We start from the raw sequence: 24,561 nt of genomic DNA, 5'->3' as shown, positions 1-24,561 counted from the left end.
GACAATATCCAGCTCAGGACCCTGGATGTTCTTGCATCACATGCCACGATTACTATTACATTAATATTTTTACAGATTTTTCAATATGAGTTATAAATTTTTGTTATAATGATAATAATAATGAAAAGTGCAGTATGCATCAGAATTATTTTCCTGTACATAGCAAGACAAATTTAAATGATTGCTTAAGCTGCTTAAACAGATGATGGTCAGTATGATGAGCATTTATATATGTAGCTTATGTATTAAGGAATAAAACTCTGTATTCTGATGATTATACAGCAGGCCCCCGTTATAACACGGTTCGCTATACGCTGATTCGCTATAACGCTGTTATTATATTATAACCCGTGTCTGACTATAACGCTGTCACAGATCACTATAACGCTCTTTTACAGATTACATTTTTGACATATTTAATGAAATCGTTTCATTTGATGGAGTCGATAGCTTGAAAATGAAGAGCAAAACAGCATTAAAACGTTTCCCACGCCGACTTGAGAAATTTTCCCACGCTCAGTGAAATTTTCTCGCACGCTAATTTAATTTCAGTACAGTGGCTTGTTACGTAGTTCCTAGATCAACATTTTAAAAAATGACGAAGTATATTGCTTGTAATATTTGCGTTATATGCATTTATCCGAAGTCTAGTCATCACTCAGTACCGTATTAGACAACGTGCGAAACGGACAGTTTACTCGAACATTGTATCATAATTAATGCAACCAACGCAGTTACATTTTCGAAGAATGAAAAAAGAATGAAAAATCAACAACGTCTGAGCACAGTACGAAGACTATAAATGTAAGAAAAAGACTGAATTTGAAAATTAGACGTTTTGAAGCGAATCGATTCCGGTCAACGACAAGCGGATGTGTGCCATAATTTAGGACTTGCAACTTTAACTGTAAGAACAATTATAAAAAAATAAAGAATTAATTTTTGCAGCGGGAAAGGGAGCTGTTCCACTGCAAGCAACTAGGACTAGGCCGGCTATTAGGATTTAAATGGAAAGACTTTAATTTTATTGAAGATAATGTCCAGTGCAGAATTCAGTTAAATTAAATATTAACAAAAAAAGAGAGAGAGAGAGAGAGAGAGAGAGAGAGAGAGAGAGAGAGAGAGAGAGAGAGAGAGAGAGAGAGAGAGAGAGAGAGATTAGCCAATATGATGATCTGAAGAAAACTCGCCTAAAAAAAAAAAAAAAATGTGGAACCATTTAAAACTGGTAAGGGCTGGTAGAATAGATTTAGAATCCAGGGAGTGCAGATCAAGGAGCCGAAACTTTCAAAAAAGAACTTGTTAAAATTATTGAAGAGGGGTATTATGTGTTATACTTCTCAACAAGTTTTTAACATAGATGAAGCAGGACTTTTGTGGAAACGAATGCCTAAAAGAAGTTTCATATTGAAAGAAGAAAAAACATGCCAAGTTTCAAAGCGGCGAAGGATCAGTTGACGTTATTGTTGGGTGGTAACGCTGCGGGGGATTTAAAATTAATACCCCTTTTAGTTTATTTGGAAGAGGGCCAAAGTTCAACTCAAAATCCACACATTTTTCATGATTAAATTCATCCATTAAATTAAATCAATTAAATTCATGATTTTAATTGGAATTTTAAGTTTACTTTTGATACGCAAGTAGTTACCACATAATTATACGTATGTAATGCAGAATATTTTATATGTGCAAATATTTGAATATTAAATATTTGACCGACATTTGTGCATCTTTTCATTACCGTTTATTATTGATTAGGAAATATCCTATGGCACCGACCGCAGCTCACAAATACATATGTTACCTTATGGGAAAGCGGCGCTCGCTTAGCGCGGATTCACTTAGCGCTCTGTTTTTCCGGAACGAATGATCAGCGTTAAGTGGGGGTCACCTGTATTATTCCAATGTTAGGTAACTTGACTTTTTTCCATTTCGGTTGAGGATAGCCTGGGGGAGGGGGGGACTTGTTTGTGTTAAAAATGTATTTGACCTCTAGATAACTGGTAGAATCTAGTGTATAATATTTGTGGTATTTTTTTTTTTTTTTCTTCCAAACACAACCTTTACTTGCAAATGATTATCATGTTATTGCAGCATCTTTGTTAGCTGTTTGCTAGATTATGGTGAAAATTAATGTAGAGTACTTCACTGTTCATATCAGTTATTTCAATAAAAGTTAGTGTTTAAAACTGACTTAGGTCTTTTGAAAAATGTAAGCTTCTATAATTTTATTTTATCAGATACAGGAATACCTCGCACAGCGTGGGTTTCGCTATAGCACAGTTTACAAATTGAAAAAAAAAAAAAAAAAATTAAATGCGTTACGCACCAATACATTTGATATGTATGTATGTATTATAATGCCAGCACATAGGCCAATGCATTATGGATTCAAGGCCATTCTGACTGCTGTTAAAACTCCCATTATGTACGGACTCTGCTAGCATTCGTACATTAGTAAGCACTCTAGGTTTCAAGCAGTGAGGTCGTTGATTGTGCGTAAAAATTTTTTCACTGTGTATTTTTATTAAAGATTATTTTTTAAAAATGTTACACCTTTATATGCAAATATGAGTGGAAAGAAGAAATGTAATTGTGCTGAGTGTTCTTCTAGATCCAAACATCGAACAAGGTATGAAAGTAAGGCAGGCATTGCAAATGACATTCGATGTTATAAAGAGATGTATGCAGATAAAAAGAAGAAAAAACTGTGCAAACTAAGCTGATCGGTTATTTTTCCAAAATAAAAATACAGTACATACTTCACTTATATTCTTTTGGTATGTACATATGCAATAAAAATCATTTCTCCTGTACTTACTAGTATTTTTAATTTTTTTATCATTTTAGTTTCTTTTTTTACAAGTACTTCGTGTGCATCAATTTATAGTAAACAAACACCTATATATTTTTGCAACTCTACCCATATAATCAAATTGTTGGAACGCATTACATTAAAATACATACTAATAATACCTCGATCAGTGAGGTTTCGCATAATGTATTTTTTTGGCACAAATTAACTGCAGTATGCGAGGCATTCCTGTATTCTTAATTAACAAAAAAAATTGGGTGAAGGTAAAGAAAAGAAAGCCAACACGAGAACCACAGCAAAATTTTAGCGGTCAAAAGAGTTTCCCAGTACCACAGCTTTTCTCTGCATTCTCAGTAAACAGATGGTGCATATTATCGGTAATGGCAGTACAAGTTGAAAACAATGTTATTGATTAGTTTTTTCTCATTATTAAGAGCGAATTATTGGAGTTCATGTGTGTAATGCCTTCGTGCTGAAATTTACTTACAGGTACACCCTCCAGACTACCTCAATCTTAGGGTGTTTATCCCCCTTCCCGCTATTTTAACCCAATAGGAAAACTACTTCTACTGCAACTACCGATAACATGCACTATCTGTAGAAGTTGTTTTCGTATCGGGTTATAACGGCGGGAAGTGGGGATAAACACTCAAAGACTGAGGCAGTCTACAGGGTGTACCTGCAAGTAAATTTCAGCCCACTCATGAACTCCGATAATCTGCTTTTAATAATAAGAAAAAACTAATCAATACATTGCTGTCGACTTCTACTGCCACTACCGATTACACGCACCATATGTTTACCGGGAATGCAGGAAGGAACAATGGTACCAGGAAACGCTTTTGACTGCTAAAAGTTTCCCATGGCTCTCATGTTGGCTTTCTTTACCTTAGAAAAATTGTATTGTATGACCATCTGAGTTCCTTTTATTTACTATTTGCATTATATGCTGTTAAGTTTACACCCCAAGAAAATCGCCATGTGTAGAAACCTTAATTTTGTCAGATAAATATTTTTCCTTACTGGTCATTCTTGTCACCTTTAAATGTGTAATATTGGAAAACACAATTGAATCATATAATTTATATCAGTTACACATGATTGTCATTAAATTTTAGCACAAAAAAAAAAAAAAAAAAATTATGTATTTCTTTGTAAATTTGAGAGAGAGAAAAATAATGCGCTTGAAGCTTTTTTTTTTTTTTTTTGTTGAAAATGTGGTGGCTTTCTTTTGAACTAGAATAAAATAATAATAATAAAATAAATAAAATTCCATGCTTAAAGTGTATTCATTAATGTCTATTTCACTTTCCTTATGGCTTTATCTGTTGAGGAAGGAAAGAGGAATAATAAAATGCACATGCTTATAAAACTATGAAATGTTAGCTGAAATAGGTAATGTGACATAACTAAAACTGGAAAGAATCAGATGACAATTTTGAACCAACCTTTTGCTATTTTCAGGAGCAACTATAGGTTTAATAGAGCCATTTTACTTTCAGTATCTTGTGTTTTTTTGTTAAAAGCTGAAATGGTGCAAATTATTTATCAATATTTATCTCCACCTACCATAAATTTACAAATTAATAAAGCTGCAATTGTCCGGTAATCAAAAGTTAATTCCTGTGGCTATGAACTCTGATGATTGTATAGTTCAGATCCAAATCCGATCAGACAAATGTTGAATAATGTGGATATTCCACGAATATTTGCTTTAGAAATAATTTGTTATTTCATTTAATTTTAACATGTATATATCAACTTGCCTTTCAGTACCTTGGTATTTTTTTCCCCAACATTAACAGTATTAAAATTTTTTTGCAGTGCCTACCAAAATAATGACATCAACGATTTCGAAAAAATTCTAAAAACAAACAGGAAAAACATCATGGATGATCCTTTCATACGGGAACATATAGAAGGTAAAATTTTTCTTTGTAATTGTCAGATGAGATTTTTCACATATCTGTTCTTTAAACTGGTTTCTTTTGAGTTTGTTGAAAGTTATATTTAAAAAACAAAAGCCCTAATTTTAAAGTTTTCTTCTCATTCATGGTGCATTTTTGTGAGCCCATTTTGATCAAGAGTTATGCGAAGAGTTTGCTCCCTTGAGAGTGAGCATTGCTTTGGTTCTTTTCCTTTTCTATTCGCAAGTTTATTGTATATTTTTATCTTTAATTTTTGTTTTGGTATATAGGATGGTTATGTTTGTGGTAGCAGAGCACACCTTGTCTTACTCCTTGCTTATAACCCTATCAACACCATTGATTATTGTGCTGCATTTATTTTGTGGTTCAAATGTTTCTTAAATGTAATTTAATTGAAGTGTGCTATCATGAATATGTTTTCCAATCAGTGGCATAAAGGTCATTAATATACAAGAGGAAAAGAGCTGGAGAAAGGGCTGAACCTTGAGAAATAGCAGCATTAGTGAAGATGATAGAGGGCCGTCAACCCTCATCAGCAGCTTGCAGTTAGACAAGAGTTTGTTTACCCAATTGCAGAAAACCAGTGCCAGTGGCAATCCATAATATGGCAACTTATTTAGAAGATCTTTATGCCACACACACTTAAAATTTTTGGTAATGTCAAGACCAAGGCTGCTTGAGTTAAACCAAACTTTTTTTTTATCAAATTTGACATAGATGGACAGTGCAATGTTGAGTAAGTTTGGTGTGACGTAAGCGCCAGGAAAGCAAAAATGAGAGTAGTAGTGTGTTGTAGGCTTAATGAGTACAACAAACAGTTGGACAGAGAAATAGAATGAGCCAGTAAACAGATTGTATTATAATGGCACATTTTAACTTCCCAGATATTGACTGGAACTTGTGGATTTGTCACTCACACACTAGCAAGACTTTTGTGGATTTGTTGGACGATTATTTTCTGCAGCAGCATGTTCGAGAAGCAACCAGAAAGAGTAATACTCTTGATCTGGTTGTCTGCAGTGATTATTCGTGCATTAAGAATTTACAGAAAAATAACCACTAGGTGGCAGTGATCAGTGTACTGATGTGGGATTTACTTAAAGATGTAACTACCATCAAGGGTAAAGGGAAGAGTTTTTTTTGTTTTCGTAAAGGAGACTACAGTGGTCTCAGACAGTTTTTAAATTCGATAAAGTGGGATCAATCGATGATGTTACCAACGGTGAATTCTAACTAGTAGCCTCCAATATACAGGGATGTAATATTGGAGGCTACTAGCCTTTTCATACCAACTTTTTTTTTTTTATGAAAACCCCAAATACAAGAGGTATTAGAATCTATAGTACTTAGTACCGTGCTTGGGTTGAAGGTTGAGAAGACGAAAGAAGATATTTGTTGACTTTAGACTTGAACTTCAGTAGACTGTAATTTTCAGGAGATACGTATGAAGGAAGGTTTTTCCGGAAAACGGCAGTTGAATGAATAAACAAGGAAGATGAAAAGTTAGTTCTGAGAGTTTGAAGTTGGACAGTAAATGTATGTTGGCTGGCGGCGGCACATGTTCGGACTGTTTTGAGAGAGAGAGAGAGAGAGAGAGAGAGAGAGAGAGAGAGAGAGAGAGAGAGAGAGAGAGAGAGAGAGAGAGAGAGAGAGAGATTATATATAGAAGCCAATTCAGAAGAACAGTGCACATGGAAGTATCTGTAGAAAAGGCATGCAGCAGAAACAGTACGTCTATGAGTTAGCGAGTGGGGAGACTCTGTTACAGGGGAGTCATTAATTAACCTAAATGCCGTCTTCTGAATGGAATATACAAAACCCGAGAAAAGTTTTGGGGGTACCACCTCAGATGTGGGAACAATATTCCATTGTAGAGCAGATTTGCAATTTGTACTAAGTGAACAGCTGTTTGGAAGAAAAGTAGTGCAGAAAGTGAAAGAGAAAAACCAATTTTTTTAGATGCAGAAGAAGAAATATTTGTAATGTGCTTGTGCCAAGAGAGATTAAAAGTCTGGGTAATCCACAAAAGAGATTTATCATTTTGCATAGAAATCGGAGTGTCACCAAAGATAAGCACAGGAGAAGAAGAATCCTTTTTGCGAGATATAAGACAATACTGAGTTTTAGAAGGATTGAAATCAACTAAGTTATCTTTGCCCCACTGGAGATCAGCATTTAAGGAATTGGTAGCAGATATTAGAGAAGTTTAAGCTGATTGAGCAGGGCAAGGTTTCTCAAACTGGAAAGTGGAGTGCAATGTGCTATCATCAGTAAAACTATGGATAGAATTTCAAGTCAATGGAAGAAGGTCATTATTATACAATAGGAAAAGAGTGGGGGAAAGAACTGAACCTTTGGGGACACCGGCATCAGTGGAGAAGTTAAAAGACAGTGCGCCATCACCCTCGTTGAGCAATCAGAGAGAAAACTGGATAACCAATTACAAAAAACAGTTGGCAAACCATTAGATGGAAGCTTGTTTAGAATACCTTTATCCCAAATACGATCGAAGGCCTTTGAGATGTCAAGAGCAACTAATTGTTTCACTGAACCTTTCCATTGAATTAGTCCATAAATGGGTATCATAACCCAGAATATCACCAGTGGATCGACACTGACGGAATCCACACTGGCGATCGTTGATCAGACGTAAGGTTTCTTGGTAGTTTAAAAATTGGCGGTTAATTGATTTCTCCATTACTTTAGAAAGAGTGGAAGAAATTGAAATGGGACGATAATTGGATGGGAGTGATTTGTCACCATGTTTTGGGAACTGGCTGGATATGAGCAAATTTCCAAGCAAAAGGAAAAACACCTTTGGAATAAGAAAGTGAAAAAAAAACGGCAAAGAAAAGTGGTTGAGGAGCACAGTTTTTGAGAACAAGTGGAGAAATACCATCACAACATGGAGCTTTCTGAGCATCAAGATTCACCAAAATCCTTCTGACATCCTTTTGATTGACAACCACAGGAGGTATTGAATGGAGCGTTTTGGGAATGGTGGGAGGTGTTTTACCAAGATCATTATAATACATCAGTTGGAAGAAAAATAGGAAGCTAACAGGTCAGCTTTATCCACGGCTGAAGTGACAACAGGACCATCTGGTTTTGACAGAGGTCTCTTGCCAATAGCTTTGGCAAGAGACCAGAATGCTCGATTACCATTAGGTCAAGAAGCAATTTTCTACTCTTAGCCTGTTCAAAGTCTAGTTTTGACTAATTAATAATTGCTTTACAATTGTTGCGAGCTTTGGTGTAGGCAGAAAATGAAACGGAAGATTTGGAAACAATCCAATTACAATCGATGTGCAACATTCTTCTCTTGAAAGGCCTTAGCACATTTATTGGAAAACCAAGGTTTAGATAAAGGTCAAGATTTTGAAGTGGAGTGTGGAATAAAGGATTCCATTCCTAAAAGAATAATTTCACTGACATGATCTGAGCAAACGTTAACATCAGAAGTTTTGAAACAGTAATCCGACCAAGGAAAAGAAGAAAATAAATATCTTAGGTCATCCCATTTTATATTCTTGTAATTCCAAACAACAAGAGGTTGGGAATAGCCATGAGATAGAGGTTCGATTGGAGAAGAGACAATCACCAAGTTGTGATCTGAGGTGCCTAAAGGTCCATTCACTTAGACCCCATACTTAGAAGAGATGTGTGTGAGATAAAGCGTGTTTGCTGTATAGTTAGCATTGTTTGGTATTCTTGTAGGTAAATGAACAACCTGTGCAAGGTCATTAGTAATTGCAAAAGCTTCAGCATCTCTACGAGCTGGGTCGGTGTGACTAGAAAACAGTAGCCAGCTGGAGTTGTGAACATTAAAATCACTAAGGAAAATTACCCTGCTTTAGGAAAGTTGGACTGGAGAGAGAGTCAAGTTGCAAAGAGAGGAAGTCAAAAAGTTTCAAGTGATTAGTGGAGTTGGGAGAACGGTAGAGACAACAGATAAATTTGACACAATGAGGTAGAGAGATTTTAAGCTAGAAAAGGTCGAAAGAGGGGATTCCAAATTACCAAGTCTCTGACATGGAATATCGCAACTGACATATGCACAATTACCACCTTTGAGGCAAAAGGAATCATACAGCGAATAATTTGGGCAACTGAGATGAGCAGTGGTTGAATCAACCTATAACTGAGATTCTGTCAGAAAAAGTACATGGGGTTTGGCAGACTGCAAGTGGAAATGGACATCATTGATATTAGAATTGAGACCACGTATATTTGTGAAATGAACTGGAAGTTTTTCGGAGGTTTAGATCTTTTTGCAGATAAGCTTTGTCTATTAGTTTGACAAATCATGGTGTATTCAATAATAAAAAAAGTGGTGGGGGGAATGCTGTATGAAGTAATGAAATTTATGGATATGGCTTACACGTGATAAGATTATACCTAGATCCTTGACATAACGTGGCCTCGACATTGCACCCACCTGTATACACTCTACTCGGACTCCCTCCAATCTCTATCTGGCAGATTAGAGGTAGCAATATTATATACTATCAGATCCGGAAGCCGTCTTAAGAGTTACCAATAGGTTTGGTCCTGTGTACTAACTAGCGGACGGCCTGCAAACGTCGCCTCCGTAGTCAGGTGGGAAGGAGCAGCAGTGCATAGCACACGCTTCTTTGATTAGACCGAGGTTCGACCCCATCACCACCAAATACGGAGGATGCGGAATGGTCAGGGAATGACCACCGCATATCCCGGAGCAATATTGTCTTAGTTGCTAATGCTCCTAAACAACAACTGCCTGCAAACACCATTTTAGAGCTGTATCCTCGAAATGTAAGGAAGATTGGATCTCGCCATGATGTTCATCATAACCTCAAAAATCATCCGTCATACTGAATGATAGAAGAGATTGGTAAGGGTTGGTACCAACTAAGAAATACTATTCAAGGTTTAGGCCTAAATGGATGTCAGATGAATTAATGAGGCTCATGGCAGAAAAGAAAAATGCATGGGATGCATATTAATTGTTAGGTGACTCAGTAGCCTGTGGCAGATATAAGCTAGTCTATAATCAAGTAACAAAGGAGGTTAGGCAGACAAAGGAAGATTACGAGAAATATTTGGCAAAGGCTCCAAAGAAAAAGAGCAAAGTGTTCTTTACTTTGCTCTTGAAAGAAAGGGATGAATCAGATTAGTCCATTTGATATCAACCGTTTGACTATAGATGATCATTCTAAGATAGTTGCCTAACTAAATGAGTATTTTCATCTATATTCACACATGAGGAGTTATTAAAGGAGTAGAGGACCAGATGTTTATCAAACTCTAACAGGGAGCTAAATGATTTTGTAAAAACTGAGAGCAAAATGGAGAAGTATTTGAATTTAAATATAAGAAAGGCACATGGTGTGGATGGAATCTATCTATCTATCTAAGCTGGACATTCCAGTAACGGCTTATTCCACTCCCCCACCCATCCCATCTATTGCCTCCAGCTATGGCCAGCGAAGGTCAAACAACCACAGCAACGGAACCTACTGCTACTGCCAGCAGTGACCAAGATATCGGAAGCCACATCCTGCGACAACAGGTGAATACCTCAAGGTCCAAAACGTCAGCAACTGTTAATACTTATGCTAATACCGTATCTAACGGATTATGCTTGACGACAGCAAAAACCCCTCTCTCGCGACCAACAATAGTACACATGCGTTCGAACAACGTTCTTACAAATGTAGCAACCGCTATCACTTCCCGGGAAAATGGAATAGTAATTTTCGCTACCAAGGAAAACACTCCCCTAGAGCAGTACCTTACAGCGGTCGCGGAGAAAGTACCACCGAAAAATATTACCCACGCATCCCGTGTGGCGGGAACTGTGCAGGTGTATTTCAGCCACCCCTCATGGGCGCAAACTATCCTGCAAAATGGAATAGACATCGGTCTTCATCACCTAGAAGTGGCGCCAATTGCCTTAGCACCAACAAAAGTTACAATTTCAAACGTCCCACCTGAAATCCCTCATCAATTTCTGAGAGGGATTTTATCCAAATACGGATCAGTTACTGGGAAAATACGCAAACTCTCTGCAGCAACCACGAAACCGGAATTTTCGCATATACAAAGCTTCCGCAGGCAAGCACTTATGCACTTCGCCAACAACGATGCAGCAAACATCCCAAAACTCATCAACACCAATCTAAACGGAATAATTTACACCTTCTATTATACCTCCATTTCCTCACAATGTTTCTTCTGCCACGAAGAGGGTCACATCAGGAAAAACTGCTCGCATATTTCTAACTCTTCTGAAAGTAATACCGAAATTCAGGCGGCACCAACCTGGGTCAGGCCAGATGCACAAAGCGAGTTGACTGTTGGAGATAATGGGGATGCTGAAGAAACTGTCAAACAGTCTGAGATGCTTCCCACAACAAACTCTTCAGAAAAAGAAAATTCAAAGACCACAGAAGACCAGGACGCAATCTCTTCAGGAGACCGACCAACCGAAACAAGAGTTTTATCTCGGAATCAACCCCCAAGGCAGACCACGTCCAAAGCCACAAAACAGAAGAAGACAACACACACAGCGGCAGGAAAAGAGCAAACCGCTAACAAAAACAACAGGGGCGACGAAAATAAATACAGAACACCACAGAAGATAAACGGTCAGATCTCAAATAAGTCCATCATACCACCAAGTATGGAAATAAATGAACAGCTACAAACCACTCACGATCCAAATGAAGAAGAACCCGAATTTCTGGGCACTGAAGAAGAGACCAACTGTGATTCTCATGATTCAAGTGCTTCAGAAGACGAGGAAAACGATTTTCCCTACACTAAAGGTCCTTTAACTGTGGAGAAACTATGATCCTTTGTACGGGAAGTACGCGGCTCCCCACAGAAGCTGGTGAAGTTCACCAGCTTCTGTGGGGAGCTGGTGAACTTCTGAAGTTCACCTCTAACATACCCGAGCTGATCTCACAACTTACGGGTCTGCGTTCCAAACTAAAAGGAAAGAAAGACAGAGCAGATGTGAATAGATCTAAACGCCTGTACTACTTGATTAACGGGCTTGAACAGCAATATCATCAATCAGGATGTTAACCGCCCCAAAACTTGCAAAACCCTCATCTTTATTCCTGCAGATAATGCTGACTCTTAGCATGCTATCACTTAATGCAAGAGGATGCTCCTCTGCATTGTGCAATAAGCTGATCCTTCACCAGGTCCAACAACATCATGCCGACCTACTCTTCCTACAAGAAACAAATATTAAAACAGACACAAGGCCATCCTTGAAATGGACAGATTGGTCATATGTATTTCATCATTCTCCAACACAACAACATCATGGGGCAGGAGTGAGTGTCGGCCTTCATCAAAAGTCCGCCTGCAAGCTCAGTGTGATAGCAGAGATCGCTGGCTACGCAATTTACGCCCGCCTGGATACACCCCAGAAGGAAACCCTGCACCTTTTTAACATCTACATGCTACAGCAAGACAGACTTGCTATTCAAATAACCAACTTCATAAAAAGCCACATCTCTACTATAGATCAAGACACATCATTCTTGCTGGCGACTTCAACTGCACTCTTGACCCAAAAATGGACAGAGCACGATGCAATGAGCACCGCACAATATTAATCAATAACCTGCTGGCCTTGATAAACAACAATGAACTGGTCAACGTATTTAGACACCAGCACCCAGAAGAAAAGTCCTACACCTGGAGATCAGCAAATACAGCATCTGGAAGACTACCTTACCAAGCCCGACTGGACAGATACTACATCCCAAAACACACCATCCCCCTGGTCAGAAGCATCACACATTTGCCATCTTATATCTCAGATCACTCCTTTATCAAATTACAGCTCTCTTTCTCACCCAATCACTACAAAAGTGGAGGTGCTTATTGGATGTTCAACAATAGTCTTCTTCAAGACAAGGAATACATTTCTAAGCTGCAAGACCTTGATATCCAACCTTGCCCAATCCAAAGACAGATTGAAGCCCATGAACACGTGGTGGCCTAGATTTAAAAGTAAACTGAAATCATTCTCGCAAACCTACAGTCATCAGAAAAGTCAACAAAAGCGTAATAACCTCTATCAACTTGAGCAAAGGCTGAAAAATCTCCCATCTGATAGTCAGACCTATCAGTCAACACTACAAGCCATACAAACCCACTTAGAACACTCTGCAAAAGGTGCCCTGCTCAGATCAAGATACACCCACATAAATCTGTCTGATGCCCCGACCAAATACTTTTTCTCATTAGAAAGCAGACATCAGAAATCAACCACCATCACTGCCATTCAGCTGCAAAACGGAAACATCACTGAAGACCCAGAGGAAATCTTCTCTGAAGTAACAAGATTTTATAGAGAAATTTACAGTTCTCAAGAAACCTCTACAAAGGCAACGGAGGAAATCCTTTCAGGACATAAAAAAATCTCCCATATGGCCCAATGCAGTATGGAGAAACAAATCACCCTACAAGAACTAACAGCAGCATGCAAAGCCCTTTCCAAAAATAAATCACCAGGTCTGGACGGACTGACTTCTGAATTCTTCCAAACATTTTGGGATCAACTCGGAGTACTACTCTTTGAAATGCTTGAAGAAGCTCAGTTCCATGGACTACCAGCGTCGGTCACCACCTCTGCCGCTTGACTGATTCCCAAGAAAGGAGATCGCACCAATTTACAAAACTGGCGCCCGATTTCCTTAATGAATACGGACTGTAAAATCATTTCCAAAGCCATCGCCAATAGATTAAAAGCCACTCTCCCTGATATCATCGATCACCAACAAACATGCTCTGTACCTGGAAGATCGATTCACGACAATCTACATCTGATCCGAGACCTCCTCTCCACTGCAAACAGCCAAAGAGAATTCCTAGCACTAATTAGCCTTGACCAGAAAAAGGCATTTGACAGCGTAGAACACAGCTACCTATTTCAAACCTTGAAAGCCTTTGGATATGGACCTTACATCATCGGAACAATCCATCTGCTATACAAGGAAGCCAAATTCTGCCTGAAACTCAACGACCAGCTCACCTGCCACTTTCCTTATTCCAGAGGAATAAAACAAGGCTGCCCACTCTCTGGACAACTCTATGCAATTGCCATAGAACCATTCCTTAATAAAATTGCCACCAGTATACAATCCCGACGAACGCTGCTACCAGAACCCCACCTAAATATAACCTACTCAGCATACGCAGATGACGTCACAATTGCAATACGACACGAGAGTGAATTTGAAGTCATTCAAAAGGCTCATGATCTTTATGCTCAAGCATCAGGCGCAAAACTCAACCACTGTAAGACCAGTGGCTTGTGGGCTGGCAACTGGAAAACTAGAACCGACTCCCCCATCCAAGGCACATGGTCCAGCGAGGGACAGAAATACCTAGGTGTGTACCTCGGCAATACCCTCCTTTTCTCCCAGAAGAACTGGCCCGAATTGCTGAGTCGTTTCAACAAAGTACTCAGGAGATGGAGAAGCGTGTGCGCCACATCTTCGCTGAGAGGGAGAGTGCTTGTGGTCAATCATATGGCAGCAAGTGTTCTCTGGCACACCTTCAAAATTTTCACTCCACCTGCTGACTTCCTCCACCAAATCCAGGCATCTGTCTGAAGCTTCCTTTGGAACAAAACCAACTGGATGTCCTACTCACTCCAAACTTAGCCAACCACTTACTCACGGGGGTCAAGGGTTGGTCTCTTTTTACGACAAAATCACAGCATTCCGGATCACTTTTCTTCTTAAGATGCTGCAAACAAAATACGCACATTCCAACACTACGGATAAACTACTAGCAACAGCCACTAGAGGACTATCCCTTTCAACAATATTGAGAATGGACATGGCACCAGTACCACTCAAACTACCACCGTTTTATAAAGACGCACTATACCGCTGGAAAAAGCTAAACCTTCACCATAATCTTGAGAGAACATCCCTTCCCGGAATACTTTCAGAACCGCTCTTCTACAATAAAAGAATAATAGACCCTGCAAATGGTGATATTCTCTTCTTCCCTACGTGGAACTGGGCAGGAATAAGAACCATAGGCAACCTCCTGACACCAAGCCTTGAATGGAAAGGATCAGAAGATTTGCCCATTAAAACCATTAATGCAAAGCAGCAACACATACATCTAAAATCAGCGATCACACAAGCTCTTCTAGACATCACTACAACTAAAGGGATTGGAAATGTCACTGGATCCTCGCTTACACCAACCTTCGTCATCACATCACCAGAAGACACGGTACCTCTGTCTCCTGCACCTTCCAAAAAAGTATCAGCTAATCATGTCTCGCCTTGCAACCACGATTTTCCCGTCATCCACCTGCCAAGCTGTCCCTGCACCCCTCTCCACTCACCACAAGCCACCATCAAACTTTCAGTGGAACCTTCCGTACAGGACGAAATGTTCCAAATCGGATGCAGCATCCAGTGGAGACTGTGGCACAACATCCTTCGCACCCCAGTCAAGTTACAAATCTTCGGGTTACGCTCCTCAAACTACTGCCTCTTCTGCGCCGCCCCAGGTACCCTGGAACACATACCTGGCATGCCTTGTGAACAAGGAACTCGTCAAATACGCTTTGGATGCAGCAAAGCTTGCTTGCAACCACGCCCACACTCCGGAGGACTACTGGTACCTACTTCACTCTGAGCAGACCGCACACACCACCTGCAACTTCCTATTCATTGCGGCCAAGGCCGTCATTTACAACTTCTACTTGAAGCACACAAGAAGCAGTGACGATGTGCCTCCTGCCGACACATCGGCGCAACATCTGAAGTGGAGCCTACGGAGGAAGTTGCAGAGCAAACTTCTACTCGAATTCCACAGCAAAAATCCAGAAACTGTGGATCATCTTACCAGCGAATGGAACAGTGGCGGTCACCTCTTCACCATCACTGAACAGTCCATCACCTTCAACGTGTGACACTTAACATGAGAACGACCCAACCCCAAGAAACTGTTTTTTTTCTTATTTCCTGAAATTAAAATATTGAAACCTTTGTATTTCTTTCTAAAAAGTTTTCTTTATCTTTCTTTTTTGCTTTGTACATAGAATGTAAATAGTTGTTGTTGAAAATGTATCTACTGTTCACGTTTTAATAAAAAAAAAAAAAAAAAATATCTATAGGAGGTCCTCATGTACTGGAGATGTGCAAATGTATTCGCAATGGGTGGTTCAAAGAGGGAGACAAAAATAATTATAGACCTGTTAGTTTAACTTCTGTTCGAGGGAAAATAATGGAGTCGTTGGTGAAAGAGGTGATACAGGGTTACCTAGACAGGACTGCAGTGGTAGTTCAGACACAGATGGGTTTGTTAAGGGGAAGTCTTGTCTGACCAATTTAATTGGATCTTATGATGTGGTCACGAAGGAACTGGATGCAAAAAATAATTTTTATATCATATACTTGGATTTCGGGAAAGCTTTTGATACTTTTGCACATGGAAACCTGGTGCACAAATTGGAGCGCTATGGCATTAAGGACAAGTTACTGCAATAGATAATGGGATGGTTGAGTGGGAGATGGCAGAGAGTGGTAATAAATGGACACTTCTCTACGTGGACTAATGTTTATTAGTACTGGCCCCCAGGGTTTGGTGCTGGACCCATTGTTGTTTTGTGTATTTTTCAATGATATCGATGAAAGTACATCAGGGATAATATCCAAGTTTGCAGATGATATAGTGATTGGCAGAGTTGTTAATGACAGTAAAGACAGAATGCTACTACAACAGTATCTAGAAAAGTTACACAGATGGGCTGAGAAGTGGCAACTGAAGTTTAACATTGTCAAATGCAAAGTACTCCATATGGGTAGCAGTAACCCAAGAGAAATATACAAACTGTGTGGTATTATGCTTAGGGAGGTGGAGACTGAAAAAGATCTGGGGATAATTGTGTAGTCAGATATGAAGTTCTCTGAGCAGTGCAGATAGGCTGCCAGAATAGGTCATGGAGTTTTGTCAATGATATATAGGAATTTTGCTAGCAGAGACAAGGAGGTGATTATCCCTTTTTATAAGGCAATGGTCAGGCCACACCTTTGAGTATTGTATACAGGTCTGGAGGCCTCATTTTAAGAAGGATGTAGAGGAAGTCTCCAGTTGCAAGTTGTAGCAACTGGAGTCTAGGCACCTGCGAGGTGATCTTATCGAGGTGTATAAGGCATTGAATGGTTTGAGCAGGCTCATTGTTGACAGGATAGTTCCTCTTGCTCAGATTAAGAACCTGAGGGGGCATTGATTCAAATGGAGGAAAGACAGTTGTAGAATAGATGTGTGGAAATTTACATTTGGCCAGTAGGTAGTTGATTACTGGAACATACTTCCATCTGTCATGGAAGTTGATAGCTTAAATAAATTTAAGGCTGAATTAGACAAACTTTTGAAAAATTTGGATTGACCGGATGGGTGAAATGGGAAGGTTTTTTTTTTTTTTTTTTTTTTTTTGGCTGATGCTGTATAAGCTTGCTGTCTTGCATCATATGCCTCTGCTAATGCTAAATTTCTAAATTATATTATAAGCATTCTTCTTGAGTACTTCCCCTTCCCCCTTTTTCTTTTGTATTGTTTCACTGGTTTAGTTTATCATTTCGCTCTACTGGTTTGCCATACTACTGGCATACATTTCATTTTAGTTGTTTAGTTTATTTCATGCAACATTTAGTGGAATATGCCTATCTTCTGCCACTGATGTTTACATTACTAAATTTATATTTATTTTTATCTTTATTTTCCTTCATTTCATTTTAATTTGTTAAACTTTAGCTTATATTTAAATGGTAGCAGCATTACAAATTGCTAACACTACTGCTCTCTATAGCCCAATTTATTTCTATATATTTTAGTTCAACAGTTGTTTTGTCAATGATGTGGTTTTGCCATGTTGAGTGCTTGGCTTTCTGTCTTATTATTTTTCATTTGCATTTGTGGCTCGATATTTGGATCATTCTGTCATTGCATGGACTTCTCTAATGTTCGACATGTAGTGATTCCCTGACCATTATTGGCATTGTGGTTCTTTGTTAAGATGAGGCTTAATGGTCAGTCAATTTTATTATTTTTTATTTTTAGTTCATTTGGTTCCATATTGTTGGTAGTTTACGTCTCCATCTTTTGTGATATCTCACATAATTCGGACCTTGGTGCCATCGAGGGGGCGCCATTAACTTTTATATAATTGGCTTTTAAATTCTAAATTATATTAGCAGTGTTCCTTCCATGGTATCCTCTTCTTGTCTACTTCCTCTCCCCTTTTTTTCTTTTTGCATTGTTTCACTGGTTTAGTTTATCATGTCACTCTACTGGTTTGCCATACTACTGGCATTCATTTTATTTTAGTTTTTTAGTTCATTTCATGCAACATTTAATGGAATGTGCTTATTTGCTGCCACTGATGTTTGCATTACTAATTTTATCTTTATTTTCCTTCATTTCATTTTAATTTGTTAAACTTTAGATCATATATATACAGTAAGTCCCCATAGTATGTAAGAGATATGTTCCAGGATTTCTTACATAAATCGAGTTTTACGTAACTTGGGGAATGACTAATAAAATGTTGCTACTACAATCGAACTTGGTTATAACGAGCATGGAAATAATGAAATCACAGTTGTATACAGCAAAAAGCCATAATGGTTTTAATTTATGTTTTTCCCATACAATTGCTCACTGCTATAACGAGCGTATTACCTGATATACTGAACAAATTTTGGTAACTATGCAAACATTTTTAATTATTCGGGTAGTCGAAAAAAAACCCAATTCTTGGAATAGACGAAAATTAAAAGGACGACTTAGGTTTATGACCACCTGCCTCGGTTTAGCGGCCGGTTTATGACCTTGTCCTTCCGGGGACGAGGGCTTACAATAATTCATTGGCTTTCTGCTTGTCATATTACCCTATTTACAGATTGTCTTGTATTCACTGAACCATAAATTTATTTTGGGACGTCTAAGAACTTTGTATGCAGATCACTTTATCATTTTAAAATAAAATCAGCTAAAAACGAACCCTTCTTTCGGAAACAAGTCTACTAACAAAAGAAAGTGGCTCTTGATTTGCAAATAAGTTGAAATTATTCTTTAGTTAGAACGTGGTGAAAAAAATATTGAAGTGTGTAAAAAATTTTCTTTGTCCTCTTCATGAGTATCGACATTGTGGTAGAATAAAGATGTTTACACATTGGCACTGGAAAAGAACATAACCGGAGGAGGGGGGGAAATTGAGTGAAAAAAAAATTATGTAAGTCTGAAGTTACATAAGTCGGGGACTTGTGTGTGTGTGTGTGTGTGTGTGTGTGTGTGTGTGTGTGTGTGTGTGTGTGAACTTTTGACAAGGTAACCTTTTTAAAGGTTACCAAGCTCTTCACCTCCCTTTTTGAATTTTACTTTGTAATGGTGCAGTATAGTCTTGTTTTTGCACCATAAAAAATCAGATCAACTCAAATCCGTCAAAAGAATGTTAGAAGAATATTAAACATTCTTGATACGAAAAAACCTCCAGTTCCTGATGGCATTTCTGTATTTGTTCTCAAAACCTATGCTCCTGAGCTTGCATCTGTTCCTGTTGCTTTTCTTACACTTTCTTATTTGACTGGTGTTTTTCCTTCTGCCAGCAAATTCGTAAAAATGGTGACATATCCCTCCCATCCGAAGGCACTTATCTCTACTCTTTCCAAATTAGTGGAGAAATAAATTAACTGTCTGTTCCTAAACTATTTCAAACTTCCATCTGATCAATGAGCATCATTATGGATTCCATCATTGTCAATCCACTCGTGATATATTGAATCATTTTACCCGTTTTAGGTGAATCTCTAGCATTTGCTGTTGACATTTCAAAGGCTTTTGATTGTGTTTGGCATAAAGGTCTTCTAAACAAGCTCCCATCTTATGGGTTGATAACTGTTTTCTACAACTGGGTATCTGGTTTTCTCCATGACTACTCTGCAGGTTGTTGGTAGATGTCACTCTTCTAACTTTTCCACTAATACTGGTTTTCCCAAGGTTCAGTTATTTCTCTCACTCTTTTCATTCTTGTATATTAATGACCTTCCGCTGACTGAAAATCTTGTTAAATGTGTTGACGATAGCATGTTGTATCCCACCTTCCAGTCTGAGAAACCTTTTTCTGTGCAAAGCTTCAACTTCAAGAATATTCACAACCAATTTCTTAAATACTGATCTTGGAACAAAGAACACTGTTCATCTTAATCCTTCTAGTAGCATTAGCATTAGTAGAGGAATATGATGCAAGAAGGCAAGCTTATGCAGCATCAGCCAAAAAAAAGAAAAAAAGAAACTCACTTCAACTTCACCCCTAAATTCGTTCGAAATACCTGTCCAGCTGAGCCTTCAATTTATTTAGGCTATCAACTTCCACGACAAGCGATGGAAGTCTGTTCCACCAACCAACTACCCGCTGGCTAGGTATTCTCTGTACTCATTCCAGCAGCTCTACATCCTTCTTGAAATGAGGCCTCCAGACCTGTATACAGTACTCAAGGTGTGGCCTGACCATTGCCTTATACAAGGGAATAATTACCTCTTTATCCCTGCTAGAAAAATTCCAGTATATCATTGACAAGACACCATGAGCTACTCTTGCAGCCCGTCTGCACTACTCAGAGAACTTCATATCTGCCTGCACAATTACCTCCAGGTCCCTTTCATTCTCTACCACTGTCAGTGTAGTACCACAGAGTTGATATGTTGCTCTGGGTTTGCTGTTTTCCATATGTAGCAATTTACATTTGTCAATCTTAAACTTCATTTGCCACCTCACAGCCAATCTGCTCAACCTTTCCAGATCCTGGTGCAGCAGCATAGTGTCAGTAGTGACCTTGAAAATCCTGCCAATGCTCTGCCTTTGTATTGTCTGCAAACTTGGACATTAAGCTTGATATACCATCATCAATATCATTTATAAATACAGAAAACAGTAATGGACCCAACACTGAACCCTGAGGGACTCCACTAATAACATTAGTCCACGATGAGCAGTGTCCATTTATTACCACCCTCTGTCTTCTCCCCCTTAATCACCCCTTTATCGATAGCAGCAATTTGCCTCCAATGCCAAACTGCTCCAATTTGTGCAGCAGTCTTCCATGTGCAACAGTATCATAAGCCTATCTAAGATCCAAGTATATAATATCAAAGTTATTCCCTGCATCCAGTTCTTTTATGATTGCATCATAGTATCCAATCAAATTGGTCAGGCAAGACGTTCCCTTAACAAAACCATGCTGTGTCCAAAGCTATAACTATAGTAGGATCATCTAGAGAAGAGTCTAGATGATCCTGCAATGCTTCTTTAACCAGTGCCTCCATTAATTTTCCTGGAACAGAAGTTAAACTCACAAGTCTATAATTACTTGTGTCGGCCTTTGATCCTCCTTTGTGAATTGGGGTCACATTTGCACATCTCCAGTCTGTGGGTACCTCCCCTGAGTCCAAGGAAGCTCTCGTAATTATGGCTAAGGGTTTGCTTACTTCCTTTGCTGCCTCCGTTAATATAACTGGATACATCCCATCCACCTCAGGTGACTTTCTTGTGTTTATCTTCAACAATTTCTCCTCCACTTTACTCTCAGTTATTACAAGGTTCTCTAGCTTACTGCCAGACTTGAATACACCTCTGGCATTCCCCTCGCTGAATAACTCCTCATGTGTGAATGTCAATGCAAAATATTCACTTAGTTTGTTAGCTACTTGAGCAGGATCATCAACAGTTGACCGATCGATATCAGGTTGACCAATCTGATTCATCCCCTTCCTTCTAGAGTTTACATAAGTAAAGAACTCTTTGCTGTTTTTCTTTTCATACCTTGCCAAAGATTTCTCGTAATCTGCCTTTGCCTGCCTAACCTCCTTTGTAACTTAGTTACAGATCAACTTCTATCTATCATAGGCTTCTGTGTCACCCATTAATTTATATGTATCCCATGCATTTTTCTTCTCTGCCATGTCTCATTAGTTCTTCTGACATCCATTTAGGCCTAAACCTTGAACAATATTTCTTAGTTGGTATGTAAAGCCTAGTAGCTTCCAAGGTACGTTCTTTGAATGCTTCCCACTTTGAATTTGCTCTTGGTAACATCTTCAGTTGGCCCCACTGTATAGAATTTAAATACTGTCTCAGACCATCGTAGTCGCCTTTACGAAAGCAATAACCTTTCTCTTTACCCCTGATGGTAGTTACCTCTTTGAGTAAATCCCACTTCAGCACACTGTGATCACTGCCACCTAGTGGTTCCTTTATCTGCAGATTCGTAATGCATGAAGAATCACTACTGATAATCAAATCAAGAGTATACTCCCTCTAGTTGCCTCCCGAACATGCTGATGTAGAAAACAGCATCCAATAAATCTACAAAATGCTTGCTAGTGTGTGAGTGACCAACCCACAAATTCCAGTCAATATCTGGAAAATTAAAATCCCCCATTATAAGACTCTCTGATGTATTGGCCCACTGTATTTTCCTGTACAGCTTCTTATTATACTCATCAAAGTTATTAGGCCTATAGCACACTCCTACTTTCAATTTTGATCTCCCAATGCTTATGTCACACCAAACTGACTCAACACTGCACTGTCCAGCGATGTCGACTGGCTTCACTTCCTTGGATTTTGTTTTTCTTAACTAATAGCATAACCCCTCCTCCCTTCCTATCCTGTCTATCCTTTCTGTAGACATTGTCCCCAAATTCCAGTTCTGCATTCCTTATATCTGTGTGACACCACATCTCTGATATCACAACAATATCCCCCTTTGATGCTTTGAGCAATACCTCAAATTCATCAAATTTATTTACCCAACTCCTAGCATTGGTGTACACAGAAGTATACATGCACCTACGTACAGGCAACCAGAGAAAGTAATATTCTTGATCTGGTTATCAGCAGTGATCATTCGTGTATTATGAATTTGCAGATAAAGGAACCACTAGGTGGCAGTGATCACAGTGTACTGATGTGGGACTTACTTAAAGATTTAATTACCATCAGGGGCAAAGGAAAGGGTTTTTGCTTCCGTAAGGTGAGTACAGTGGTTTCCGACAGTTTTTAAATTCTGTACAGTGGGATAAATTGACGATGTTACCAACAGTAAATTCTAAGTGGGCAGCTTCGAAGGAATTAATCGTCGAAGCCACTAAAAGTTTCATACCTTTTAAAAAATATTGTTCAAGGTTTAGGCCTAAATGGTTATCTAATGAACTAATGAGACTCGTAAGAGAGAAGAAAAATGCATGGGATGCATATAAATTATCAAACGACTCAGAAGCCTATGGCAGATATAAGCTTGTCTTTAATCAGGTGACAAAGGAGGTTAGGCAGGCGAAGGCAGATTATGAGAAATCCTTGGAAAAAGATGCTAAGAAAAACAGCAAGGATTTCTTTTCTTATATAAACTCTAAAAGGAAGGGGATGAATCTGCTTGTTCCACTTAACATCGATGGTTCGACTGTTGATAATCCTGCTCAGATAGCAAACAAACTGAGTATTTTGCATCTACATTCACACATGAGGAATTATTAAGGTTTGAAAATGGCAGAAGGTTATCAAATTGTAGCAGGATACTTAATGATTTTGTAATAACTGAGAGCAAAGTGGAAGAGAAACTGTTGAAGTTAAACGTAAGAAAAGCACCTGGGGTGGATGGGATCTATCCAGTTATATTAAAGGAGGCGGCAAAGCAACTAAGCAAACCCTTAGCCATATTTATGAGAGCATCCTTAGACTCAGGGGAGGTTCCCACGGACTGGAGATGTGCAAATGTATCCCCAATCCACAAAGGGGGATCGAACTGTGACAAGAGTAATTACAGACCAGTTAGTTTAACTTCTGTTCCGGGTAAAATAATAGTCACTGGTTAAAGATGCATTGCAGGATCATCTAGACAAGACTGCAGCAATAATCCAGACACAGCATGGGTTTGTTAAGGGAAAGTTTTGACAAATTTGATAGGATATTATGATGTGGTTACAATGGAACTGGATGCAAAAAATAATTTTGATATCATATATTTGGATTTCAGGAAAGCTTTTGACACTGTTTTGCATGGAAGACTATTGTACAAATTGGAGCAGAATGGTATTAAGGGTAAGTTGCTACAATGGATAAAAGGATGGTTAAGTGGGAGAAGACAGAGGGTGGTAATCAATGGGTGCTGCTCTTCTTGGACTAATGTTATTAGTGGAGTCCCACAGGGTTTGGTGTTAGGTTCACTGTTGTTTTGTATATTTATCAGTGATATTGATGAAGGTAAATCAGGCTTAATGTCACAGTTTGCAGATGATACAAAGGTTGACAGGATTGTTAATGACAGTAATGGCAGCGTGCTACTGCAACAGGATCTAGATAATTTGGTCAGATGGGCTAAGAAGTGGCAACTGAAGTTTATCCTTGACAAATGCAAAGTACTGCATATGGGTAGAAGTAACCCCAGAGAAACGTACCAACTGTGTGGTACTACACTTAAGGTGGTAGAAAATGAAAAAGACTGGGAGTAATTGTGCAGTCAGATATGAAGTTTTCTGAGCAATGCAGACAGGGCAGGTCATGGCGTTTTGTCAATGATATATAGGAATTTTGCTAACAGGGAAAAGGAGGTGATTATCCCTCTGTATAGGGTAATGGTCAGGCCACGCCTTGAGTACTACGTACAGGTCTGGAGGCCTCATCTTAAGAAGGATGTAGATTTACTTGAGCGTGTACAGAGAAGGGCAACAAGACTGGTGAGGGGAGTGAAGGGATCCTCTTACCAAGAGAGGCTTAAGTTCTTCAAA

General features: G+C 38.9%; 1 protein-coding gene across 1 annotated transcript in view; it reads left to right on the top strand.

The window, feature by feature from the left end:
- Positions 1-24,561, top strand: part of alien (COP9 signalosome complex subunit 2 alien) — a 424,708-nt gene that overhangs the window by 332,404 nt on the left and 67,743 nt on the right. The window contains exon 10 of the mRNA XM_090368501.1: positions 4,640-4,737. Within this exon, the coding sequence (XP_090224627.1) occupies positions 4,640-4,737 (98 nt within the window). The remainder of the gene's footprint in view (positions 1-4,639; positions 4,738-24,561) is intronic.

Source organism: Mastigoproctus giganteus, chromosome 2 (genome assembly GCF_048544385.1).
Source record: "Mastigoproctus giganteus isolate SK-2022 chromosome 2, ASM4854438v1, whole genome shotgun sequence".
Taxonomy (NCBI): domain Eukaryota; kingdom Metazoa; phylum Arthropoda; class Arachnida; order Uropygi; family Thelyphonidae; genus Mastigoproctus; species Mastigoproctus giganteus.
Note: the sequence above shows the minus strand (reverse complement) of the source record. Positions and strands in the feature narration are given on the sequence as shown.